General features: G+C 39.5%; 2 protein-coding genes across 2 annotated transcripts in view; both read left to right on the forward strand.

The window, feature by feature from the left end:
- The window catches only part of LOC136882446 (selenoprotein M), a 61,829-nt gene that overhangs the window by 19,416 nt on the left and 19,773 nt on the right, over positions 1-22,640 (forward strand). The window contains exon 2 of the mRNA XM_067155102.2: positions 13,185-13,255. Coding sequence (XP_067011203.1) covers positions 13,185-13,255 — 71 coding nt within the window. The remainder of the gene's footprint in view (positions 1-13,184; positions 13,256-22,640) is intronic.
- Positions 13,262-18,969, forward strand: LOC136882447 (uncharacterized). The gene has a single exon (XM_067155103.2). It carries the CDS (start codon positions 13,286-13,288, stop codon positions 14,156-14,158), a length of 873 nt encoding a protein of 290 aa, XP_067011204.1. The 5' UTR covers positions 13,262-13,285; the 3' UTR covers positions 14,159-18,969.

Raw genomic sequence — 22,640 nt, forward strand, 5'->3', positions numbered from 1 at the left:
CTCTGGAGCCGATGGACTTCTTAAGTATAACCGAATTTCTAGAGTAATGCTCTCTATTCTTACCATACCCCATAGCAATGCAGAATGTGAACATGTTTTCAACCTTATGAAGAAAAATAGAACAGAGTTCAGATCACATTTGTCCAATGACTCTCTGGAGTCTATTTCAATTTTGAAGACCAGGAGTTCTGGTCCCTGTTATAACAAAACATTTTCTCAAGACTTTTTGCAGGAAGCTAAAAAAGACCACAAGTATGACTTTTAAATTTGAACTAGCATGTGTTTTGCAGTGTGTATTATATTATTTCTTCCCTGTGTTACGTTAAACAAGTTTTATTGTGTAAATCCTTTTGCAATTATCGCATATCTGCTTAATTGATCAAGGAAGTCCTATTATGTATGGTCCAAACCAATATTCACCTCGCCTGCTGCTGTTTAACATCGATTTCTTCTTGATTGTTATGTTCATCTACAAATCATTGGTGTATGATGTAAGTAGATTTCGATGAAGTATCCTGTTTAAAGCATAAATTATTGTATTTTGTAGCCCAGAAGTATTATTATTTTCATCGAGCCAGGGTATAATACCAATATAGTTGGTCCATTATTGGGCATTATAAATTTTCCAGCTAACTCATTCTTGGTTGCCAACGTATCGTTCCAGTGTGCTAAGTTGGGCTCATCAGTTGGTAAATAGCACACCTACCAAGATGCATGGCTAGTGCATACCGTGGAGGTCACTGCGTAGGCTACTTGGAACCACCGGCAGGTTTCCTATGGGTTGGCAGGTATGTGCAAGTTTTACAACAGGAAGCCTTTCTCTCCCAGACCAAACATGTCACGTAGTGATACGGCCTCGTTGCCAACACTTACTCATACCACACGAATTAGTATCTCATTTGGACATAAATTTTGCCCAGCAAACGATCGCAATTACACAGGCTCGAGCAGTGCATCGTAGGCCCATGATGCAAACGAAACAATGGTCTCCAACCAGAACACACACACAACTCACAACAAGATGTATAAGTCCCTAACCCGCATCATTTCCGTGACAGTGGAAAACGCCAAAAACACACACTCTGAATAAAGTTAAAACAAGGCTCGAGCCACACTACGCCATTCAAAATGCAAGTCAAGACACATCTTTTAGACATCCATGGCAATCACGCCAAACCAAGGAAAGAAAGAAAAGATACTGTTACCTAAATTACTAGAAGAAATAAATCAGTTGAAACCCCCTAAATGAATGAGAGTCCCATTATCATATATTTAAAACGCCTGAAACACCACCTATATGAAAGGAAAGCTGTAGCTGTCCCTTTCCCCTCCATCTCAAGACATAACCCAGAAGATGTTCCGGAAAGAAAAAAAAAGATAAAATCCTACTTTGGGCAAGAGAGAAATGCTTCTGATGACAGATCTTGCATGAGGCACTATCTGCTCGCGGGTGAAGTTAAGTTTACGAGTCTTTCAATTGAAAGAGAAGCAGCCATTACTGGATGACACACAGTTGACCGTAAACAAAGCAAAATCAGACTGAAGTTACATGATATTCATGGGAACCACTGGCATAGTTCAGCGGGGATTCAAACCCACATCCTTCTGGGTGAACCGAGCACGCCTTTACAGTCTTGACTAGGCAGCCCCTTTTCAGTAGATGATCCATGTAAACTATTGTACCCGATGCATTTACTGGACGTATTCAAAATGGCGCCTACGGAAGGTAGAGGCCAGCCAAGGCAAAGAAATGTATAATAAGATATCGATATTGATGTATGCTAGGAGGCCATGACTAACTTAAACCTACCACTATGAAGGCGGTGTACAATGGTGTAGAATCGATAGAATTGTTTTCAAAAAATAAGAAGGATAAAACAGATTATTATAAAAAAACTGACTTGAAAAATTGACGTGATGAGAACAAGACGTTCCGAACTTCGCACTCGAAAATAAGCGAGATTGACAATATTTAGCGAGAAGTATTAAGCTGAGAAGAAGGAAATATTGAGCGAATTGAATAGATAAGCGTTAAAATACTGAAAAGAGGGAGTAAAATCCTGAAGCTTTGAATAACACGTCCAGATACTTGGACGCAAAGCCGTTTGAAAAATAGGAACTTGATTGAGACGAGAGAGCTCGAGATTAAGCCACTCTTAGTGAAAATAATCGCAAGGAAAACCAAATAAAGAAGCAATCACCATAAAAATATACATTCTACGCAGAACTATGATGAGCTTATATTTTTCAGAATCATCGCATTTTGTCTACTGTGTTGCTGAACAGATGATGGCTTGCTAAATCGACATAGACCGACCTGGAGGGAGATGTCATCCTGGCCGTTAAAACCACCCGACCCGTGTGGAGGAGGTCACACTACCTGAGATACCACTGGTGGAAATCCTGCCCAGTTCCTGATCCAAGGACTACAACCACACCCAGGAGCAACTAAGGCCCGAGATATTGAATGGCGAGCTAAGTAATAGTATTAAGTAATATAATTTCTTATGTGGAAAATTACCAGTATATACAGTAGATCTGAATAGCGTAAGCATGAGATAATTAAGTGTGCTTGTGAATATAAGAAAGTGCAGTGTGAAATATTTAAGACGATATCTCGTTACGGAGTGGTAACGTGTTACTACATTATTTTATCCAAGGATGAAAAATTACGATTTAAAAGTACGACATAGTGTAACAGCTGTTTTCAAAGAATCCCGGTTAGTTAGAAAGGTCCATGAGTGATGTAGTACTAGTCAAACCCGGTTACGTCACAGAGGGACGCATGTTGAATTGGTTAAGATAAGTTACCATACTCTTTGCTGTGTGATTTTATTGAAAGGAAAGATACTTAATTTGGGGTTATATACGGAATTGCAAGATTAAAATGCGTTTTGAGGAACGAATTCTGCGCTAATGATGAGATACGTATCGTTGTATTTAAGTAATATTGGAGGTTAAACGCGGTAGTTATGGATGATAAATGAATTAAATATGAATTGAATTGAAGGTTAATAGTGAGATAATGGAAGTGTGTATAGTATTTTAAATGATATAATGCGCAGAGTAATAGGAAGTAAAGCGTATTTGATATATTTAATATGTGATGTTGGAGCACATGTAGTGCGATTACAGAATATAAGTATGCCCCAGGCAGGAACTACAGCAAGGTATGGACAGTAATATTACGTATATTTTAACGATGTGTGAAAGTGGTTTGACAATAATAACAACCGGTGATGGATAAATGAATACATGATTATGTCATATTCTGAATGAATGGATATTGCATGGAAGAATAAGCTTGTATGCATGTAGTAACGTAATGTAGTGTTGAAATATCTTTGTGTTGGCATTAGCACACCTATATATGATAAATGCTTACTGGCTGTATGTATATCGAGCTGGTATACGATACATAAGAAATTATTTAGCTAGAATAGGGAAATTATTTGACATTTACATAGGAAATCATTGATGTTTTGTTAATATGGAATATTATTAGAGCGAATACTTAGTTAGGAGCCGTAATTTAAATGGCAATCGGACAGAGGAACTTAGTGCGTCATTCAATATTTCATTTTCTTCACGCTAACCTGCACCAACGAACTCAGATAATTTTCAACATAACTTAGGTCACTGATATTTGTATTCAGGACATATTATTCAAACTCAATTCATTTTCGCAGAAACTTGAACAACGTGATGGTTGTATTTTCAATGAGATATATAATTATACCGAGACTGATGGAATAATTTATTGATATAACGAATTTCGACCGTGGCCAAAAGACTGTGATGTAATATATTTAAGTGACCAAATGTAATTTTTAAAGGGAAGATAATTCATTTCAGGAATACGTTACTCAGTGTATTAAGACGTAAGCTTAGTTTAGGAATTAGGCAGCGCTGATCTAACATATTTGACTCATCGATTAAAATATTTATTTATTAAGTTGATAATTGAAGCTTATGAGTCATACCTGGTATTAACCATTTCTTTTGCGAAACTTGACAATTTAATAAATGTGTTTCTTGATTAGTTTCTTATATAATGAAGTGAGGTTTCATTCATATTGGTAGTTAATAGTTTTACTTAGTGTATAAGGTACTCGTTGTGCGTATATATATTTTTTTTCTTTTTAAGGCTGACTGAAGTTTGCGTTCACAAACAACTACTGAGCATATGGTAACGTTACTTTCTCTGAACAGCGTATGATATCGCTACTTTCTCTGAACTGCGTATGGTACCGTTATTTCTCTTCGGACACACGTAAAACCAAACATAGAAAAATTAACCATTTTTCTGGAGGCATGGATACCCTGAGATATATTTAACTGACTAGTTGGGAATTACTGTGGTTACCCTGACACATAGGGTGCACTATGAACAAAAAAAGCCTGAAAGATTGCAGCCTTGTCTTACCCCTGTACTTGCCTTGAACCAAGAATTCATTCTACTATCAATTCTCACTGCAGCCCAACTGTCAAAATAAATGCTTTTGATTGGTTTCAATGCCGGCCCCGTGGTGTAGGGGTAGCGTGCCTGCCTCTTACCCGGAGGCCCCGGGTTCGATGCCAGGCCAGGGATTTTTACCTGGATCTGAGGGCTGGTTTGAGGTCCACTCAACCTACATGATTACAATTGAGGAGCCATCTGACGGTGAGATGGCGGACCCGGTCTAGAAAGCCAAGAATAACGGTCAAGGGATCCGTCGTGCTGACCACACTACACCTCGTAATCTGTAAGCCTTTGGTCTGAGCAGTAGTCGCTTGGTAGGCCAAGGCCCTTCCAGGGCTGTTGCACCATGGGGTTTGTTGGGGGGGTATTGGTTTCATTAATCTACCCTTAATCCCATAGTCCCATATGGCGAACATATTTTCCCTCTGTACCCTGTCGTGTGCTTTCTCTAGATCTACAAAACAAACACAACTGTCTATTCCTATTGTAGCATTTTTCAATTAGGCCTACTTGGCGCACACTGAAAATCTGATCCTCACACCCTCTCTGTGGTCTGAAACGACACTGGTTTCCATCCAGCTTCCTCTCAACCACTGATCGCACTCTCCCTTCCAAGATGCCTGGTGTACTAATCAGTGAGATACCTCGATAGTTGTTGCAGTCCTTCCTGTTCCCTTGCTTATAGATTGATGCAGTTACTGCTTTTGTCCAATCTGAAGGTATCGTACCAAAATTCCATGCTAATCTTACTACTCTATGTAGCCATTTCATCCCTGCCTTCCCACTATACTTCACCATTTCAGGTCTAATTTAATCTCTTCCTCCTGCTTTATGGCAATGGAGTTTATTTAGCATCCTTTCCACTTCAAGTGTAATTTCACGAACGTCCTCCTCCCCAAGAGCTGGGTTATTCTCGACACCACTAGGATTTCCTTTTTCATTGAGTAGATTTTCAAAATATTCCTTCCACTTGTCCAGGAGAAAACTTCCTCTCAGACCCACTCCACAAATACTATAACCAGTTTCGACTGTAGTTCTCGGCTTTTATTAGAAATGTATGCACACTAGTAGAAGGCGCTAATTTGAATTATTATTCATCAATTTCTTGGAAATTAGAGTGTTCTGTCATGTCCACTTGGTCCAAAGCGGATCCTGTGTCATGATATTTGACCTTTTTTTTTTTTTTTTTTTTCGAAAACAAAAGCATATTGACTTAAACCCTTCTACATCAGTTACTGTTGAATGTACCTTGAAATCCGTTGGATGCAGGGTCTGGCCTGTCCTTGTAAGGTCACAGATGCTACTAAGGATAGTTATTTCAGACCTTTAGTCGGATCATATGGCTTAGGTGAGAGAAATGGAGGAGCGCGCTGCCACTCTCTTTAAGCATCTTGCAAGATTATGTGTGGATTTCACCTAGTGACGTGGCAAAGTCAGAAACCAAATTGATTTCTTACTAGTCACATGATGTTGGAGCTGATCTGTCTTAGATTCAAAGACTTTTTCTGGAGCAGATTGTGGTAGTGACCTTAATATGTTAGTCATGAAGATGCATATTAAATTCCAGGGCATTGAAAGGAGGAGTACGTAGCAGGTAGGACTAATGGATCGCAACTCCCTTCAAGAGTTGGGAGAACAAATAAGGCCAAAACTTTGGGAATTTCATTCATATGAGGTTGAATCAGTATGCCACACTTGGAATAGAAGGGGAAAAAATGGTTTAGTCATCCACCACAGAGGCCACAAAGTTGTTGCCACCTACAAAACAACCTAGGTTATTGCACACCACACTGCAACTCATTGAAGAGAGGAGAACTTAAGGAAAAATGGCATTCAAACTGCTCTACAAAAGCAAAAGTATACACTGAAATTGCAGGAGAGGTAGGTCACAATTTCTGAACAATGTGTGTGATGATATAGAGCAACTTCTAAACCAAACAAGAAAACTATTCAAGAAAGTCTGCTGCATCACTTGGAAGTTATAACCCCACACATGGACGGTAGATGAAAATAGCATCGTCATTGGAGACAAGAAAGCAGCCATTGACAGTTGGAAACAATATGGTGAAAAGTTATTTTCAGACAGTAATAACACCTCAGGTGGGGAAACAATAGAGTACCATGAAATGGAACTTGCAATTCTGCGCAGTGAAATTGAGAATGCCATTAAACATGTAAAGAACAACAAAGCCCCGAGTACTGATAATATCGCCGGAAAGATGATTAAAGAGATGTGGGAGGATGGGGTAGACGTGTTTCTTTCATTGTGTAAGGCAATATGGAGAAATGAAAAATAGCCACTGCACAAGAAAGGTTCAGTCAGAAACTGCTCTACTGTCCCCGTGTGCAGGGATACTTTCGCTTCAACGTCCAGTTGGCTACTGGCAGCCACCAAACTCAAGCATGTTTGAGTTTATTGGACACCAGAAGCCCAGTAACAGGGTCACGTGACCTAGTGTGAAGCAATTGATGTTTTTTATTTAATCACCTCTTGTATGGTTCAGCATGGTTGTTTGGAGTTATAACCCGTAAAAGACATGAACATTTCTGCACTATTTACTTTGAACTCATTAGTATATTAACTAAGAACTTGCTACTCATTTTACAAACGTTTAGTAAGTGATACAAAAGAAAGGCCCAATCTTGATTTTTCTGCTTCCCTATACTGTAAATTAACAAGTTAGCAAGCAATAACTTGTGGGATCTTGCCTTCATATATTCTTGTAATACTGTTATTATTGCTGTCATTATTTCCGGCATAAAGCTTGAAATGGTTTTGGCTGGTATTTGAAACATGATTGCTAGAGTTTGGTAACTGTCACAACTACCTAAAAATCATAAGGCAACCTCTAGTTTTAGACAGGCAGGAACTGCATTTCTCATTAGCGTATCTGCTTTTGATATTTTATGTTAAATAAAACAGTTTGTTAAATTGCCTCACACTTATTCTCATAATTCTCTTGTACTCTAGAGGATCCTCCTCGGCAAGTTCCCAAAGTATTGTAGACAAAGCTCCCATCTGATCTCTACGACACACCCAGCCTTTAACACTATATCTCTCTCTCTCTCTCTCTCTCTCTCTCTCTCTCTCTCTCTCTCTCTCTCTCTCTCTCTCTCTCTCTCTCTCTTAGTCCAACCCTTCGTAAGGGTGTAGTGGCATAGTTTACGCCCACATTGGAGCACTGAAATCAAACCCAAATACGTTTACGTTAACAAAGAATTAACTGAAGATTTAGCTTGCATCATCTTCTTCCTTTCCCAAAACCTCTTCATTCTGGCTGACCTGGCTGCCCTTTCTTCATCAGATATGACATATTGTTTGTGTTGTACAGTTTTTAATGACAATCTTATTTGTTTGTTCTTGAGAATCCTTTTTTCTTCTCTATTTTCACTTTGCTTCATTGTGATATTCAGCTCTTCTAAACCATTCTGAACTTTAAACCAATTATTTTTTTTTTACTTTTCCAAAAGTAATTAAATAGTTGTTTTATTATCCTATTATCATTTAATTTAGAAAGATGACAGAAAAAGGAGTGTGCCGTACAACAACAAAAAAGCTGTTTAAAAAAGGATCCTTAAATCGCTGGTCAAGAATATCAATATAGGCTGGCTTTTTAAAGATGCTGCTTTCCATTCAAAGATCAACTGAGCCGAAGTCACGCTGTCTTCTCAAGATATTCATAAATTCAGTACACATGCATGCGTAGCATGATTTTAGAAAGTCTCTGTTTTTTGAATCTTGAAGGATGATGATTGTTGTGCATGGAGGCTTAATACATAATAGTAAGTAAAGGTGGTTGGATTTCTCAGTTCAATGCGGACTGTACAGATGACATTGAATAAATGACAGCAAAGATAGAAAGAGTTAAGTTAGGGGGAAAAATATAGGCAGCGTGCGTGTCGCTCTAGCGGCCAGGCGGAGAACAACACGTGAGACAGACTCCAGACTCGCAGTAGCTGTTCTATTATGACTGAGCGTGTAGTTACTCCGATGATAATGGCAGAGAAAAGGAGATCAAGTAAACGCAATTGTTGTGTTGTCGCATGGTCCAATACTTACACAAATACAGGAAGTGAAGTACAATTTTATTGTTTTCCAAAATGAGTGATAGAAGTGGACCGAAGGAGGCGATGGATACAAGCAGTTAACTATACGAAGTAAGTAGGCCTACACATACGTACTGCACATCTTTGCAATAAGTTCAATTGATCCGATTTAATTTAATTTTGGTTTTAATTTTTAGCACTGATGGATCACTTTGGCAACCTACGACTTACTCAAGAATATGTAGTGCGCATTTCATCGGAAACAGAAGATCTGGTCACCCACTAAATCCAGCCTATGTTCCGACAATATTTCCGGATGAATACAAGAAGAGGACTGTGTCGCCGGGGCCCAGCTTACAGCGATTTCACAGACAACTCAAGCGATTAAAAAGGAAGAATCGTACGGAATTTTTTAAAAGTACAGTTTGCCCAAGTAACATAACCAAGGATGCATCCATGGGAACAGATGCATCTGATTTTCGTTGTTCAGACTTCATGTTTTCTTGTTCAATAAATGAAAACGACGTAAATACACAAGAATGTATTCCACTTAATTTAGGTCTGGGAGGGGACATTATGAAACACGATGAAATGTGTGGAATGGAAGACGATCATGCAGACATCAAGGGTCCAGGTTTCCAAGGCTACAGTTCCATAAGGAACAATAAACAAATGACAGGTGTTAACTTCAATGTCTTTGCCTTGCTGCTTGCGTTATTACTAAACTGTAATGTTTCGAAATTTTGTAAAGAAACCAGATTGCTGATTTTCCTAGTGAAAATGAAAACCGGACTATGCTATTCTGCATAGAGAGTGCTATTCGGTGTTCACAGGACAACAATTTCACGTATTTTTACGCCGTGCTTGTGCAACTGGCACTGTGTATGAAACATCTCATATTCTGGCCTTAAGGAAAGTGTTCAAGAAACAATGCCCCCAACATTTAAGAGAAATTACGGTAATTGTTGAGTCATTATTGACCGAACGGAATTTAGGGTTGGACAGCCTCCCCAAGTAGATCAGAGAGTGTATTTCTATTCTCTATACAAGGTTTGGTACACTGCAAAAGTTTTAATTGCAATCGTGCCTAGTGGTATGATCGCCTTTAAATCTAAATGTTACGGTGGAAGAGCTAGCGACTCATTCATAACAACCGACAGTGGTTTATTAACTTTCCTTCAACCTGGCGATGAGGTCATGGCTGATAAAGGATTCATCATAACTAACTTATCTGGCCGCAGTGTCGTAATCGTGACACCACCGTTCTTACACGACGGGAAATTAACAGCTGAGGAAGTTGAGAGTACTTACAAAATTGCGAGTGTTAGAGTTCACGTAGAAAGGTGTATTCAAAGAATCAAAATAATGCATAATATGTGTTGCATGTTACGAATTTGCAAGCTCCAATAATTAAAGAATAGTTTGAGAATTGTTCTACCATCAGTTTGTTTTATATATTCTTTGTTTACATCTTGATCTGTTCAACGTTCAACAAGCAAGAATTGACGAATAAATACTTAATATTCTTATTCTTCTTAATATTAGGAATATTGCTAATTTTTGGCAAGTAATTATTGAAATAGAACTTTGTCATTTTGGTGAGACATTCCTTGACATACTTATTGTCCTGATAAATAGGTATATTGTCAACTGTTGTGCTTTGCTATATACATATAGATCACATTTTCCCAAGCCAGTTACTTACATCAGTATTTGTATTTATGTGGAATACATATGACTTGTCTTTAACTGTGTGTTATTTTGCTCGTCAAAGTAAAGATACTGTACTCGCGCATTTCCTGACTCATCTACTATTGATTTATCTTTACAGGAAGATGGACACTTAACTTCTAACACTCTGTCAGCTACATTTCCTTTGAGAACTATGCCATCTAGAGATCCACAAATCCAAATGAACTTCCATAGCATTCTATTGCTTCACTTTCCATTTCACTTCCGTAAGAAAGATTGTTCAAATCAGCTCCCCCAATTGGAGATTCAGTTACAAATGTGAGAGCTAAGGTATTGAAGTTATGTCGCCTAGTTTTGATCCGATGTGCTTTCGTGCTAGCAGATATAACATTTCTTTCTTGAAACCATCGAGGGCTTCCTGATTGAGATAGAGTGTCCAGGGAGATTTTAATTTTATGGTCTGTATCCACCTGCACTTTGCTGGTAAAAAACATTTCGTCTCTCACAGTGCGAAAGGTGAAATTGTCTGGCAAGCGCACATCGTTAGAGACTTGTAATAGGTGTGTCACAATTTCCTCACGTTCTTCTCTCTCCACATCATTCACTACTCTGTCTATCAATGAGATGACTACGGCCCTGTACGATTGTTCGATTTCAGTACTTGTTTCTGCTCGAAGCATTGTACGAAGACTGCAAGGGATGTGTTTTAAAATATCTTCAGTTAATTCGAAGGGGGTCTCGAAAGTCTTTTTACTAAACAGTTCTTTTACGCGTTTGCATTTTCTATATTTTTCTGTTGACACTGTTTTCGGGCTCAGTTTTCCCCATTGTTGCGGACGGTCTGTTTTGGAGACAAAATTTTCATTATTTATATAATACTCTAACGCAGCTACGTGTTTCTAAGTTCCTCTGGCGCTGGCAGGATAGGAACAATCGCTGGTAGAGACATTATGATTCTGGTCAACCTGAACACAAAATAAAAATGCGTACAACTTAGCAAACATGCATTAAGTAATCCTTACTAAATAAACTTTATAAATTGTTACCTAACTACACGCTGCCTACCTCAAGTTTCACGATATAGGGCGGCAAAGTGACAGACGTTTAACGGGTGACTTTTCCTGTGATGTATCCGAAACCATTCGGAATTAACTCTTCAACGCTGTTCACGTGGCCACTGACAACAAGGTTTCTTCCTTTATTACATGATGATTCACTTAGATCCCCGAATTCAATCGCTTTAAACCCGCAACTTGTTCGAATGTCACACATGTTGTACTGAGACGCTCGCACTACACCTCACCTCTTGTTTCATAACGGGCCACTATGTAGCGCTAGTAGTAGCATTTCGATCTATCTGCACGGTGCCTATACATAAATGAAATATGCCATATGGGAATTACTTCATCTTGTAACAAACAGTTCAATACGGATCTATCATAATGAAATTCATTTGTTTAATATAGTTGGCTTAGCAGAAAGTATAGTATTTCACAGTTTGTATATTTCGCTTGTTGCAGCAATGCCAAGAGTATTTACACATGAAGAATATGCCATATGGTGTACATTTACGGTTACTGCAGTGGAAATGTGAGGGCTTCTGTTCGGGAAAACCAACGACAGAATACCCCATCGAAAGGTGTTTGCAAAGGTCTTCGGTACACTGCACAAATGTGGTTCTCGTCCCATTGTGCGTGTTGTATCAGAACGACAGGGTGAACAAAAGGAAAACATTCTACGAGCAGTTGAACATAGTCCTACAAGTAGCTGTAGTAAACTTTCTGCCCAGCTGGATAATCCACGCACCTGACTATGTCGCACGATACATGAGAATGGCTTGTATCCCTATCATCACCAGCGTGTGCAACTTGTTTGAGGAAGAAGATAACATCAGGTGGCAACAATTTTGTGAATGGGTACTTGCTAATGCCGAATTGATTCCACACATTTTGTTTACTGATGAATCAGCATTTACCTGCAGCGGAATCGAGAACACTTGCAATTATCGCACATGGGCGCATGAAAATCCTAACGCTACTGTCGAAAGTAATTTTCAGTGTCGTTTCTCAATGAACATGTGCTGCAGTATCATTGATGATCAGCTTATTGGTCCAGTTATTCTAGGAAATAGTCTTATTGGAACATATTATCTTCAATTTCTGCAGAATCAGCTGCCGGAGTACTTGGAGGATGTCCCTTTGGCTACAAGGGTTGGAATGTACTTCCAGCAGGATGGAGCTTCTGCAGATTCTGCATGGCCAGTAGTACAGTATCTCAATCTAATTTATCCTGGATGTTGTATCGGTCCAAGTTGTGATGTTGCATGGCCCACCAAGGTCACCTAAACTTACTCCGCTGGATTATTGTTTCTGGGGTTGATTAAAAAACGAAGTGTACAGGAAAAATTGCAAGCAAGGGAAGACTTGTGTGCTCGCATTTTAAATGCTTGTGCGCACATTAAAGAAGAAATAAATCAGCTGCGATTAGGATCACAGCATCTGACTGCAAGAGCTGCAAAATGCATTGAACTTGGTGGGGGTACTTTTGAGAATAAGTTGTAAAAGGAAATGGACAATTACAAAATAATTTAACATAACTTACAAAGAGAAATTAACAATCGACAATTACATAATACAGTATGTCTCGGAAACTATTGAAAATAACGCATATGCCATATGATGTTTTTGCTTTAAAATGACCTATACTATCACCTCTCAACGTATGGCCCTACCTGTATACTCACTCAACCCCTTACTTATTCTCTATCTACTCCCTACACTACAAAGAACATCACTTTCAGCTCACTGTCCCCTCATTTTTCCTTTCCCTGCTTCATAATTTTGTCCATTACCATTATGAACATCAGTAGTGATAACACAGTTTCATTTGCATTTTGAAACCATTCTTTCCTATCCATAGGGCTCCATTTGAATTCTGTTACTGTATATTTTATGATAAAAATTGCTTTCTTATTCTGTTTCAGAGCTGCAAGGGTTGCCGTCTAAATCGTCTGCCTGATGTGAAAAAGTTCATTTTTGAGGACGTTCCATTATTGTATCCTTGCCATTAAGTTATCATATAACCATGGATGAGAACTGTAGGTCAGACTGGGTTTCTCTCACCCAGTTTGACAAGCTGGTCAGGGAACCTGATAATATCGATCAGCTCTACTTGCACGAAGTACTGCATAGGAAACTTGGACCTAGAATAATACACGATGGTGTAGATATTACCCCTGAAACACTGGTAGAGCTGGACGACTTTGAAGAAGCCTGTTCAGAAGAAGAATCCAAGGAAGAATTTGTTATTTCACCTAAGGAAGAAGATGCTGATAAACCTGAGGAAGTCAGAGGGTCAGGATCAGAACGTTCATTCCTCCTTGGAATTATTGATTCTGAAGAAGATAGCTCATCGGGAGAAAGTTTACAAGTATCTGAGACTGATTCCTCGGAAGATTCAAGGTCAGAATTAGGCTCCATTCAGATGCCTTTTAGTGATGAGGTGATGCAGCAATTTTTAGAAAAGTTCCCTCCCTTGCCTCCTGAGGGGGAGCCACTAACAAAACCTGTCATTCGAAGATACGAGTCAGACAAGCCTAATCTCAATATTCTGGATGAAAAAACACCAGAACCCCAAAAAATAACTATCCTTCTGCAGGAAACTGAAACATTTTTTCTTTTTGAGTTGCCGAGTGTAACAGGACTGAAAGGTACTGAAGAGGGTGATCTGATAGAGAAGGATAATGAGCAGTATGAGTATCTGGTAGCAGGGGAAGGGAAGTTCAGGAATAGGAAGAGTGTCGGAGTGCAGTCGACATGGCTCATGTGGAGGGATCACGCTACGTTGGCTCCCAGATGTGAAATGAAGGATGTGGCTGTGCTTGCAACCAGATACGACCTCTATGAATCCTTAAAATCAGATAATACGAGTCCTAGAAAGAAACCTGCACCTAAATGACACCTGTAATTGTAGTAGATCTTTTCTTCGCTCCAGCATGGGCACAGCCTGCATGGTTCACATAGTTGTTTTTCATGTTTGTAGCTCTAGCAGTGGTAAGATGAAGTAAACTTACTGTCATGTGCTTGAACCAGTCGGAAAGTAATATCTTTCACATACGGAGTTGCACAGACAGTTGTTATGTAATACTTCAGTATTGATCGTTGTAGCAACATTGTCACATGTTGCCCCTGCTCCGCTACTCAGGCATCCTAAGGCATAGAGCGCTGGCAGGCCTGCCAAGCTGCCCTCTATACGAGCCACAGATTGCTGAGATGGAACTGTGGGGCAGCAATGGCTTCACTGTCACACTAACTTAACTGCTTGTTTCCCCTAACCATGACAACACTGCACTCCTCTCTAACAGTTAGAAGACAGTCCTTAGATCATAACTCCACCTCCTCCTCTTACCTAGATACACCCGCTTGGTTACAAACGAAAATTACCATGATTTTCATGGAGCATTTTGGGTATAGAGTTGCGTGTCTCTGTATTAACTATTAAAAGCATGACGGAGCCTGTTATATATATTCATGTTCAATGACAAATGAAATCTGTGTTCTTTTTAGTTCTGTCCTATGTATTCTCCCCTCGGAGAGTACTTTCATACCAGATAATTAAAAAAGGAAATAATTTATCAAAAAAAGCAATTGAAATAGAAACAGTACAACCCAAGAACCTTCCACAAAACCAACTAAACATATGGCAAAAATAACACCAAAAGCATTTAAGTGAACTAGATATAATGTTTGTTGGAAAAAACAAATAGTCATTGTCACAAAATCTAACCAATTAGGAGACATGAGTAATTAGTTAACACATCAAGATGTGACTGGTGTGTTTTGTGATTTATGTTGCATACAGTGCTTTCAGGCGAACAGGACCTAACCTGTCACTATCAGTAATTTTGTTACAAGCAGTAACCTAATATCACTGTCAGTAATTTTGTCACAAGCAGTAACTTGTTACTGTCAGTAATTTTGTCACAAACTGTAATCTAACTCACAGTCAGTAATTTTGTCACAAGCAGTAACCTATCACCATCAGTAATGTTGTCACAAGCAGTAACCTAACCCTCACTATCAGTAATTTTATCAATAGCAGTAACCTAACTGTCACTATCAGTAATTTTGTCACAAACAGTCACCTATCCATCACTATCAGTAATTTTGTCACAAGCATTAACCTAACCAGTCACTACCAGTAATTTTGTCACAAGCAGTAATATAACCCTCACTATCAGTAATGTTGTCACAAGCAGTAACCCAACCAGATGCTATCAGTAATTTTGTCAATAGCAGTAACCTAACCATCACTATCAGTAATGTCACAAGCAGTAACCTAACCAGTCACTACCAGTAATTTTGTCACAAGCAGTAACCTAACCAGTCACTACCAGTAATTTTGTCAATAGCAGTAACCTAACCCTCACTATCAGTAATTTTGTCACAAGCAGTAACCTAACCATCACTATTAGTAATGTTGTCACAAGCAGTAACCTAACCAGATGCTATCAGTAATTTTGTCAATAGCAATACCCTAACCCTCACTATCAGTAATTTTGTCACAAGCAGTAACCTAAACAGTCACTACCAGTAATTTTGTCAATAGCAGTATCCTAACCAGTCACTGTCAGTAATTTTGTCAATAGCAGTAACCTAACCAATCACTACCAGTAATTTTTTCAATAGCAGTAACCTAACCAGTCACTATCAGTAATTTTGTCACAATGTCATTATCAGTAATTTTATCGTGACAACACTTCCTCTCAGTAATTTTGCCACATTTGTCTCTTGATGTGCTTTCAGTGTTCATCTGTAGAACATACACACAGCACCCAATGTGTCGTATCTTTTGACTCTGAAAAGAGCCACTAGGATTAATTTGTAGATCAGAATTACCATGTGTGTAGGATTTCAGCCGTTTTGCTCTTGTAGTCTTGCCCTGGGTGCATAATTGTGGTTGTATGAAGAGGCCATGGAAGATGTGCAACTGTTGAGTACAAATTGCCCACATCATCCAAGAATGCTCAAATCAATGGTTTGAGGGTGACTGAAATGACCTAGTCAGGGGCTTCTTCTCTAGCCTTGTTCTGGCTGATTGACCTAGATGTTCAAATGTAACATTTTGTTTACATGTTTTCATGTATCATCTTGTATCATAATTGTAGATTATATACGCCATACAATAAATAAATTAACAATTTTGTCACAAGCAATAACCTAACCTTCCCTTTTATAAGTTGGTGCATGATCTAACTGAACACCAGCCTAACTCTGTCCAGTAAACCAGAATCTAACCAGTGAGTAACAGTAACCATTGGGGGTCATGACTCATAGTATTGTGATTGGTGCAGAGAGAGGGAAGTTGGCAAGATGTCATTGTTGTTACGACAACAACTATAACTACCAATGTGATCTTTATCATTGAAAATGATGGATCATGAAATAGGCACAGTCCACACAATATAATACAGTTTTAACATCATTGTTCATCCATTAAACCTGACTGAGTATCTGAAGCACTCTGTGACTTGCAAAAAAGTTAGAAACATGAAAAGCAAATCATAATAGGGTAACAAGATGGCGTAAGACGTTTACTGTTCCGCGCGAAGCAATAATGTTTATATTTGTCATCTATGTATTCATACACCTTAGTCAGCATTGCTGGTTGTAGCAGGAAGTTGGTTGACCTTGTTGAGATAACCCTCGCGTTGAGTGGGCTCATGTTTATCTCAGCTGTTTTAGCGGGAAAATCTCAGCACTTCCTCATCAAGTTGGTACTTGAGATTCCAATGCAGTGCTTGTCGTTCTTACCGAGTAAAGTATAATGGTTTATAAAACAGTGTTTCTTCACAATGAAGACTCTGGTGATTAATTTATTCCTGAAATAGACTCAGATAGTGAAAGTGAGGAAATTCCGATTCCCGAATCCGATAGGCCTATAGAAGAAAGTGAAGTGCCTGATATCATCCTAGTTATTGTCCGCCTGTTCCACCATTTACAGCGAATTCAGGTATAAATGTTCAAGTAGAAAATGAGCAGGATATTATGAGTTACATGAGTATTTTCATGTATGATATGCGGCGTCCTGTCCTTTCATAAGGTATTCGATCATGCAATCCTGGAAACCGATTGATGTCTCTGAGTTGAAATAGATTTTAGGCTTGATGTTCATCATAGGTACAATCCAAAAGCCTGATATGAAAATGTACTGGACCGAAGACCCTGTTTTTCATACTCCAGTATTTTCTAAAACAAGTCCTGAATATGCTTCCTTCATATTCTTTCATTTCTTCACTTCAGTGACAGTAATCATTATGCTGAAATTACAGATAGGCTGTATTTTGGAACCTGTGACACCAGGTATCGCACCCTCAATGTTTACTAGTGGTAAGCACAAAGTATCAAGTTTCTAACATTTATAGTTCAGGAGTAATGGTAAATTTTATTGAGTGATGCATGTTAAGAGGGCCAGGCATGAAAATGGCTGGTCCAGGCATTCCAAGTGCCCCGCTCAGAACGTGTTAATAGGTCATAATTTCCCTTAGGAGCCCGTAGAAACTGGAAGTTTGTTTTAATGACCTCAATGGCTCTAGGAGAATCACTACCGCTGCCCATTGTTGACAGTTTTGTTGATTGTTGTGACAATAACAAGCACTTCTGGCAAATTAATCATTTGTTTGCAGTCTATAGCTGGCAGTCCTAACAGAAACATACAGTACATACTTCGAGAGTGTGTTTTTATTGGAAGACAGAATCATTGGTTACAACACAACCGGCATTCCGAAGAAAATTCAATGTTCGATGTTCTAACAATGACAACAATAAGGAGGTTGGAGACAACTGATGTACTAAACAGTGACAGTGGTAAACGTAGACCATCATTGAGTTTAGAGACTATTGATAATAATCGAAGACGCTTAGAGAACTCTTCCAAGAAATCGTTGCGTCGATTAAGCCAGGAGACAGGTATTTCATATGGAATGTTGGAGAGCTGTGAAGAAATTGGGGTTGCGACTACACAGAGTGCATGTGATGCAAGCATTGAAAGAAGCTGATCATGAGAAACGAATGCGTTATTGTCGATCGTTTCAGCGGTTTATTGTTCAACGTCCAGACATTCTCTCCATAACTTGGTTTACAGATGAGGCATGCTTTCATCTGGCTGATTACATCAACACACAAAAGAAGATTGTAGTCCCCATTTTCTTTGATACGCTTGTAGACACTGCAGTTTATACGGCCATCGTCAGTAATATTTGTGCAGCAACTGGAGGATGTGGAACTGACACGAGGTAATTTCGAACAAGATGGAGCAACGTGTCATACGTCTAACATTTCCATGCAATTTGTGACCAGTTTCATTAATGACCGAATAATCTCCAAGAAGTTTGTGCCCCGCCCCCCAATCATCTGACCTAACCTTGCCAGACTTTTTTCTTATGCGGGTATCTTAAAAGCGAAGTGTACAAGAATACACCTCAGACAACTGCAGAACTCCATGAGGCCATTAGACATGAAATAAGCAACATTGGCGAGGATACACTTCGCAGAGCGTTGCAGAATATGCTGAAACAAGTACAGTTGTGTATGAATGCTGGTAGAGGACATTTCCAACATTTGCTGTGAGGAATCTCCCAACAAAGTATTGTAGCCAGTTTCTTTGCTGACCAAATAATCTCAAAGAATGTATGTCCCCTGGATCACTGGACTTTATTGTATGTATGTATGTAACCTCACAATTGTATGTCATCATCTCCCAAAGTTGCACATGTGTCCTATTATTGATTCAAATGTTATGACTCATTAAAGTAGTTCACATTTATACAGATATTGGTGTGATTTACGTCAGACACGATGCTTTGTGGCTTTCTTATCCTACATCACCTGCGTCAAGACTGAAGCTCTGTCAATGAGTATTGATGCTTGTTCTCCTGATAAAACTGGGAACCCAAAACAAGCTCGTCGGGGACTGAGAAGAAATGGCTGTAGAAAAACTGAGATTGATCAGCAGAGACGGCAGTGTTTGAAGATCTGGAGGTTGTCCTTGTCCTTTTTTGAGTTCGACCTTGTCTTCCTTCTTCCCTTACTGTCCTGCCATTACAGTACCATGATCATCATCTGGAGCAGTTTCCAACTACAGGCTGGGTCTGCTTGGAACGTAAGCCTCTCCATCCACCACTTCTCTTCTCTCACTCTACTCCAGTTCCCTCCTCTTGCCTCGATGCTTTACTTTATATCTTCTAGCCATATGTCTCTCTTCCTCTTGGTCTCCTTCTCTTCAACTCCATTTCTAACATATTTCTTGGTATACTTTCTTCTCCCATGCTCTTATTAACATGTCCATACCACTGCAGCCTTGATTTTTCCATCTTCTCCTGTAGGCATACCTCACATTCACCATCTCCCGAACTCTCTCGTTTCTTACTCTGTCCATTCTCGTTAAACCTACTCGAAACCTTTGAAACTTCATTTCCACTGCTTGTATTCTACTTTTATCCCTCATTCATCTCCCACATTTCTGATCCATACATCAAAATTGGCACAAAATAAGTCTTGTAGATAATTCCTTTACATCTCTATGGTGTGTCCCTGTTCCATATCAATCCTCCCACACTCTTAAAGAATCCATTTTCACACCTTCCTCTTTCATTGTTTTCCACCCTCTTTCCTCCATTTTCTTCAGTTAACTTCCCAGGTATTTAAAGCTTTCAGCTCTTTTCTGCTCCGCTCCTAATGTCATGCCATTATACGTTCCACTCTTGTTTTGTGTCATTACCAGTGCTTCACTCTTTTGTACTGAGAACTTCATTCCATAAGATGACACAATTTCCTCGCATACATTTAGCTGTTCCTGCACTTCACTCTCACAGTTTCCCCGTATTAGTAGATCATCTGCAAACAGCAGTGCTTTCATTCTTCTCTCCCCAGTTGTCTGCATTATATCGTCCATTGCACACTGTAAATACTAGGTGAATAAAATAAATTGAAATTATTTTTTACAATTTTATTGAATCTACCAACAAATACACCGCAAGCACCTCATTTTTCTACATAGTCTTCCAAATTTGACACACATTTTTGCCACTGAAGTGGCAACTTTTTGATGCTGTCCTCGAAAAAAAGAAAGAAGAATGTTTGAGCAGCCAGTCAAGGGTTATGAATTTCATGTTGTTGGTCCGTATTGAACTGAGAATAACATATGATTTATAACACAGTAGAGGTTTCCACCTATTCATCTTAGTATTGAATAGGTGGAAACCTCTACTGTGTTATAATTCATATGAGCAGCCAGTTGCGTACGTACTGCTCTACTGCTGCATTATCTTGAAATCGCTTTCCTCTCGATTTTCCTTTCAGTGGTCCCAGTCCGGCTCCATGGCTAAATGATTAGCATGCTGGCCTTTGGCCACAGGAGTCCTGGGTTTGATTCCTGGTAGGGTCGGGAATTTTAACCATCATTGGTTAATTTCTCTGGCACAGGGTCTGGGTGTATGTGTCGTCTTCATCATTTCATTCTTATCACGACGCGCAAGTCGCCTACGGGAGTCAAGTCAAAAGACCTGCACCTGGCGAGCCGAACATGTCCTCGGACACTCCCGGCACTAAAAACCCTACCTACGCCATTTCATTTTTTTTCAGTGGTCCAAACAAGTGGTAGTCACAAGGTGACAAGGGGGATGTTCCAGAGGTGTCCAATGCATTTGCTCCAGTTTTTTCCTTGTTACAACAGCAGAGTGTGGCCTTGCATTGTCATGCAGAAGCTACATCTGGGATCATTTGCTGGAGATGTTTATTGCGATACGCAGCTCTTGCCTTGACCAAAAGACAGCAGTAATAGGCTGCATTCTCTGTCCTTCATTCATGCCTGCATAGTTGCAAGAAAGAGTTGCAGGCACCTTTCCAGCAGAAAGATATGTTTTTGCCTTGACTAGGCCAGCTGCACCTTGTACCCGCCACTCCACTTGCTTGTTTTGACTTCGGGGTGTAATGATGAACCCAGGTTTCATCAGAAGTCACAATATGATGTAAAAAAATTATATCCTTTTTTCTCGTAGAGATTCAAATGCCTCTGGCAAACATCGTGGCGGATTTCCCCCCCCCCCAAGGGTCAGGAGACGAGGAACCCACAAGGCAGACAATTTTTAAAGGTCGAGTTCATTATTGATGATGGCTTAACACTTCCAAAGCTTACTTCCTACTAGTGAAGCAATTTCAGAAATTTTAATGCGCTAATCTTCTTCAATACGGTCATGTACAGCACGAATGTTGTCTGCAGTAATGCTCGTCCGTGGTTGCCTTTGATGGAGCTCGTTTTCCACTTGTTCCCGTCGTGCCAAAAATTGTATGTGCAATTCATATACCTGGGTCTTTGAAAGGTTTCCTTCCCCAAACTGTGCACAGAGCCTTCTCAAAATTTCCAAAGATTTGGTGCCTTCTTTCACCAAAAACTTGACGATGATGCGCTGTGCAATGAACATGTGTACCTCTTGCTCGTTCATGGCATACTGAAGCAAGCACTCGTTCTGTGGTGTGATACGCATCGAGACCCCCCACCCATTTCTGTTCGCTACCGGAGCAGCTAATTTTAAATTCCGGTTTATATTCAATGCACCTGGTAATAGAGAGGGCACTTCCTTGCTTTACACCATTTGTTAACTTAAACTATCCAGTTCTTTTGGTTCCAACTTCAACACAGCTTTCGTTTCTATCATACATATTTTTCACCCTTGTCACTATCTTTCTCATTTACCATGATGGTAATAAATGGAGGCAGGTCATTCTAAAACATCCTACCGAGCTCACTGGAAGGAATTCGTGATCATGATGTAGGAAGAGTAGACAAGGACATAGACAACATCGACATCTTCACATTGGTTATCTCTCTCATCACCAATCCCAGTTCTTCTACATCAGTCTCTTCTCAGCACCTGCCCGTTCTGCTTTATCAGCAGGGCAGTTATCAACATGCAGTGAGAGTCCATCTTCACAGATCTTCAGTCGTGATGTGGGAAGTGAGGGGTAGAAGAGAAAGGTGGATAAAGAAAGGAAAAGGGGAAGAGATAAAATGATAAAGATGAATATACAGGCAGTATAATTTAAGACATTGTAGTGGAGTACTGAGGCAGAGAAGCAGTGACAGTGATGCAGTGCCTGCAATGGCTAACGGACATAGTCGCAAAGAAGCAGCATGATTACGCCTATAGAAACTAAACTAAACTGAACTCACCAGTATTTACAGACGTTGAAATTGATCCCTCTGAGCTGCGATGCAAGCTTCACATCCTGTAATGAGATTTCAAAACACATTTTGCAGTTCATGGACACTGACAGAACTCACAGTATTCCTAATTTCAACGTTTAATTCTTCTACTTCAATAAATATACCTCTGATAGTATATAGTACAAGTCAGCCTTGTCAATACTTATAGTTATTTACT

The sequence above is a fragment of the Anabrus simplex genome, chromosome 10 (genome assembly GCF_040414725.1).
Source record: "Anabrus simplex isolate iqAnaSimp1 chromosome 10, ASM4041472v1, whole genome shotgun sequence".
NCBI lineage: Eukaryota > Metazoa > Arthropoda > Insecta > Orthoptera > Tettigoniidae > Anabrus > Anabrus simplex.

Excerpts from the sequence above, each read along its gene's own strand:
- LOC136882447 (XM_067155103.2), top strand. The coding sequence starts at position 13,286 with ATGGATGAGAACTGTAGGTCAGACTGGGTTTCTCTCACCCAGTTTGAC.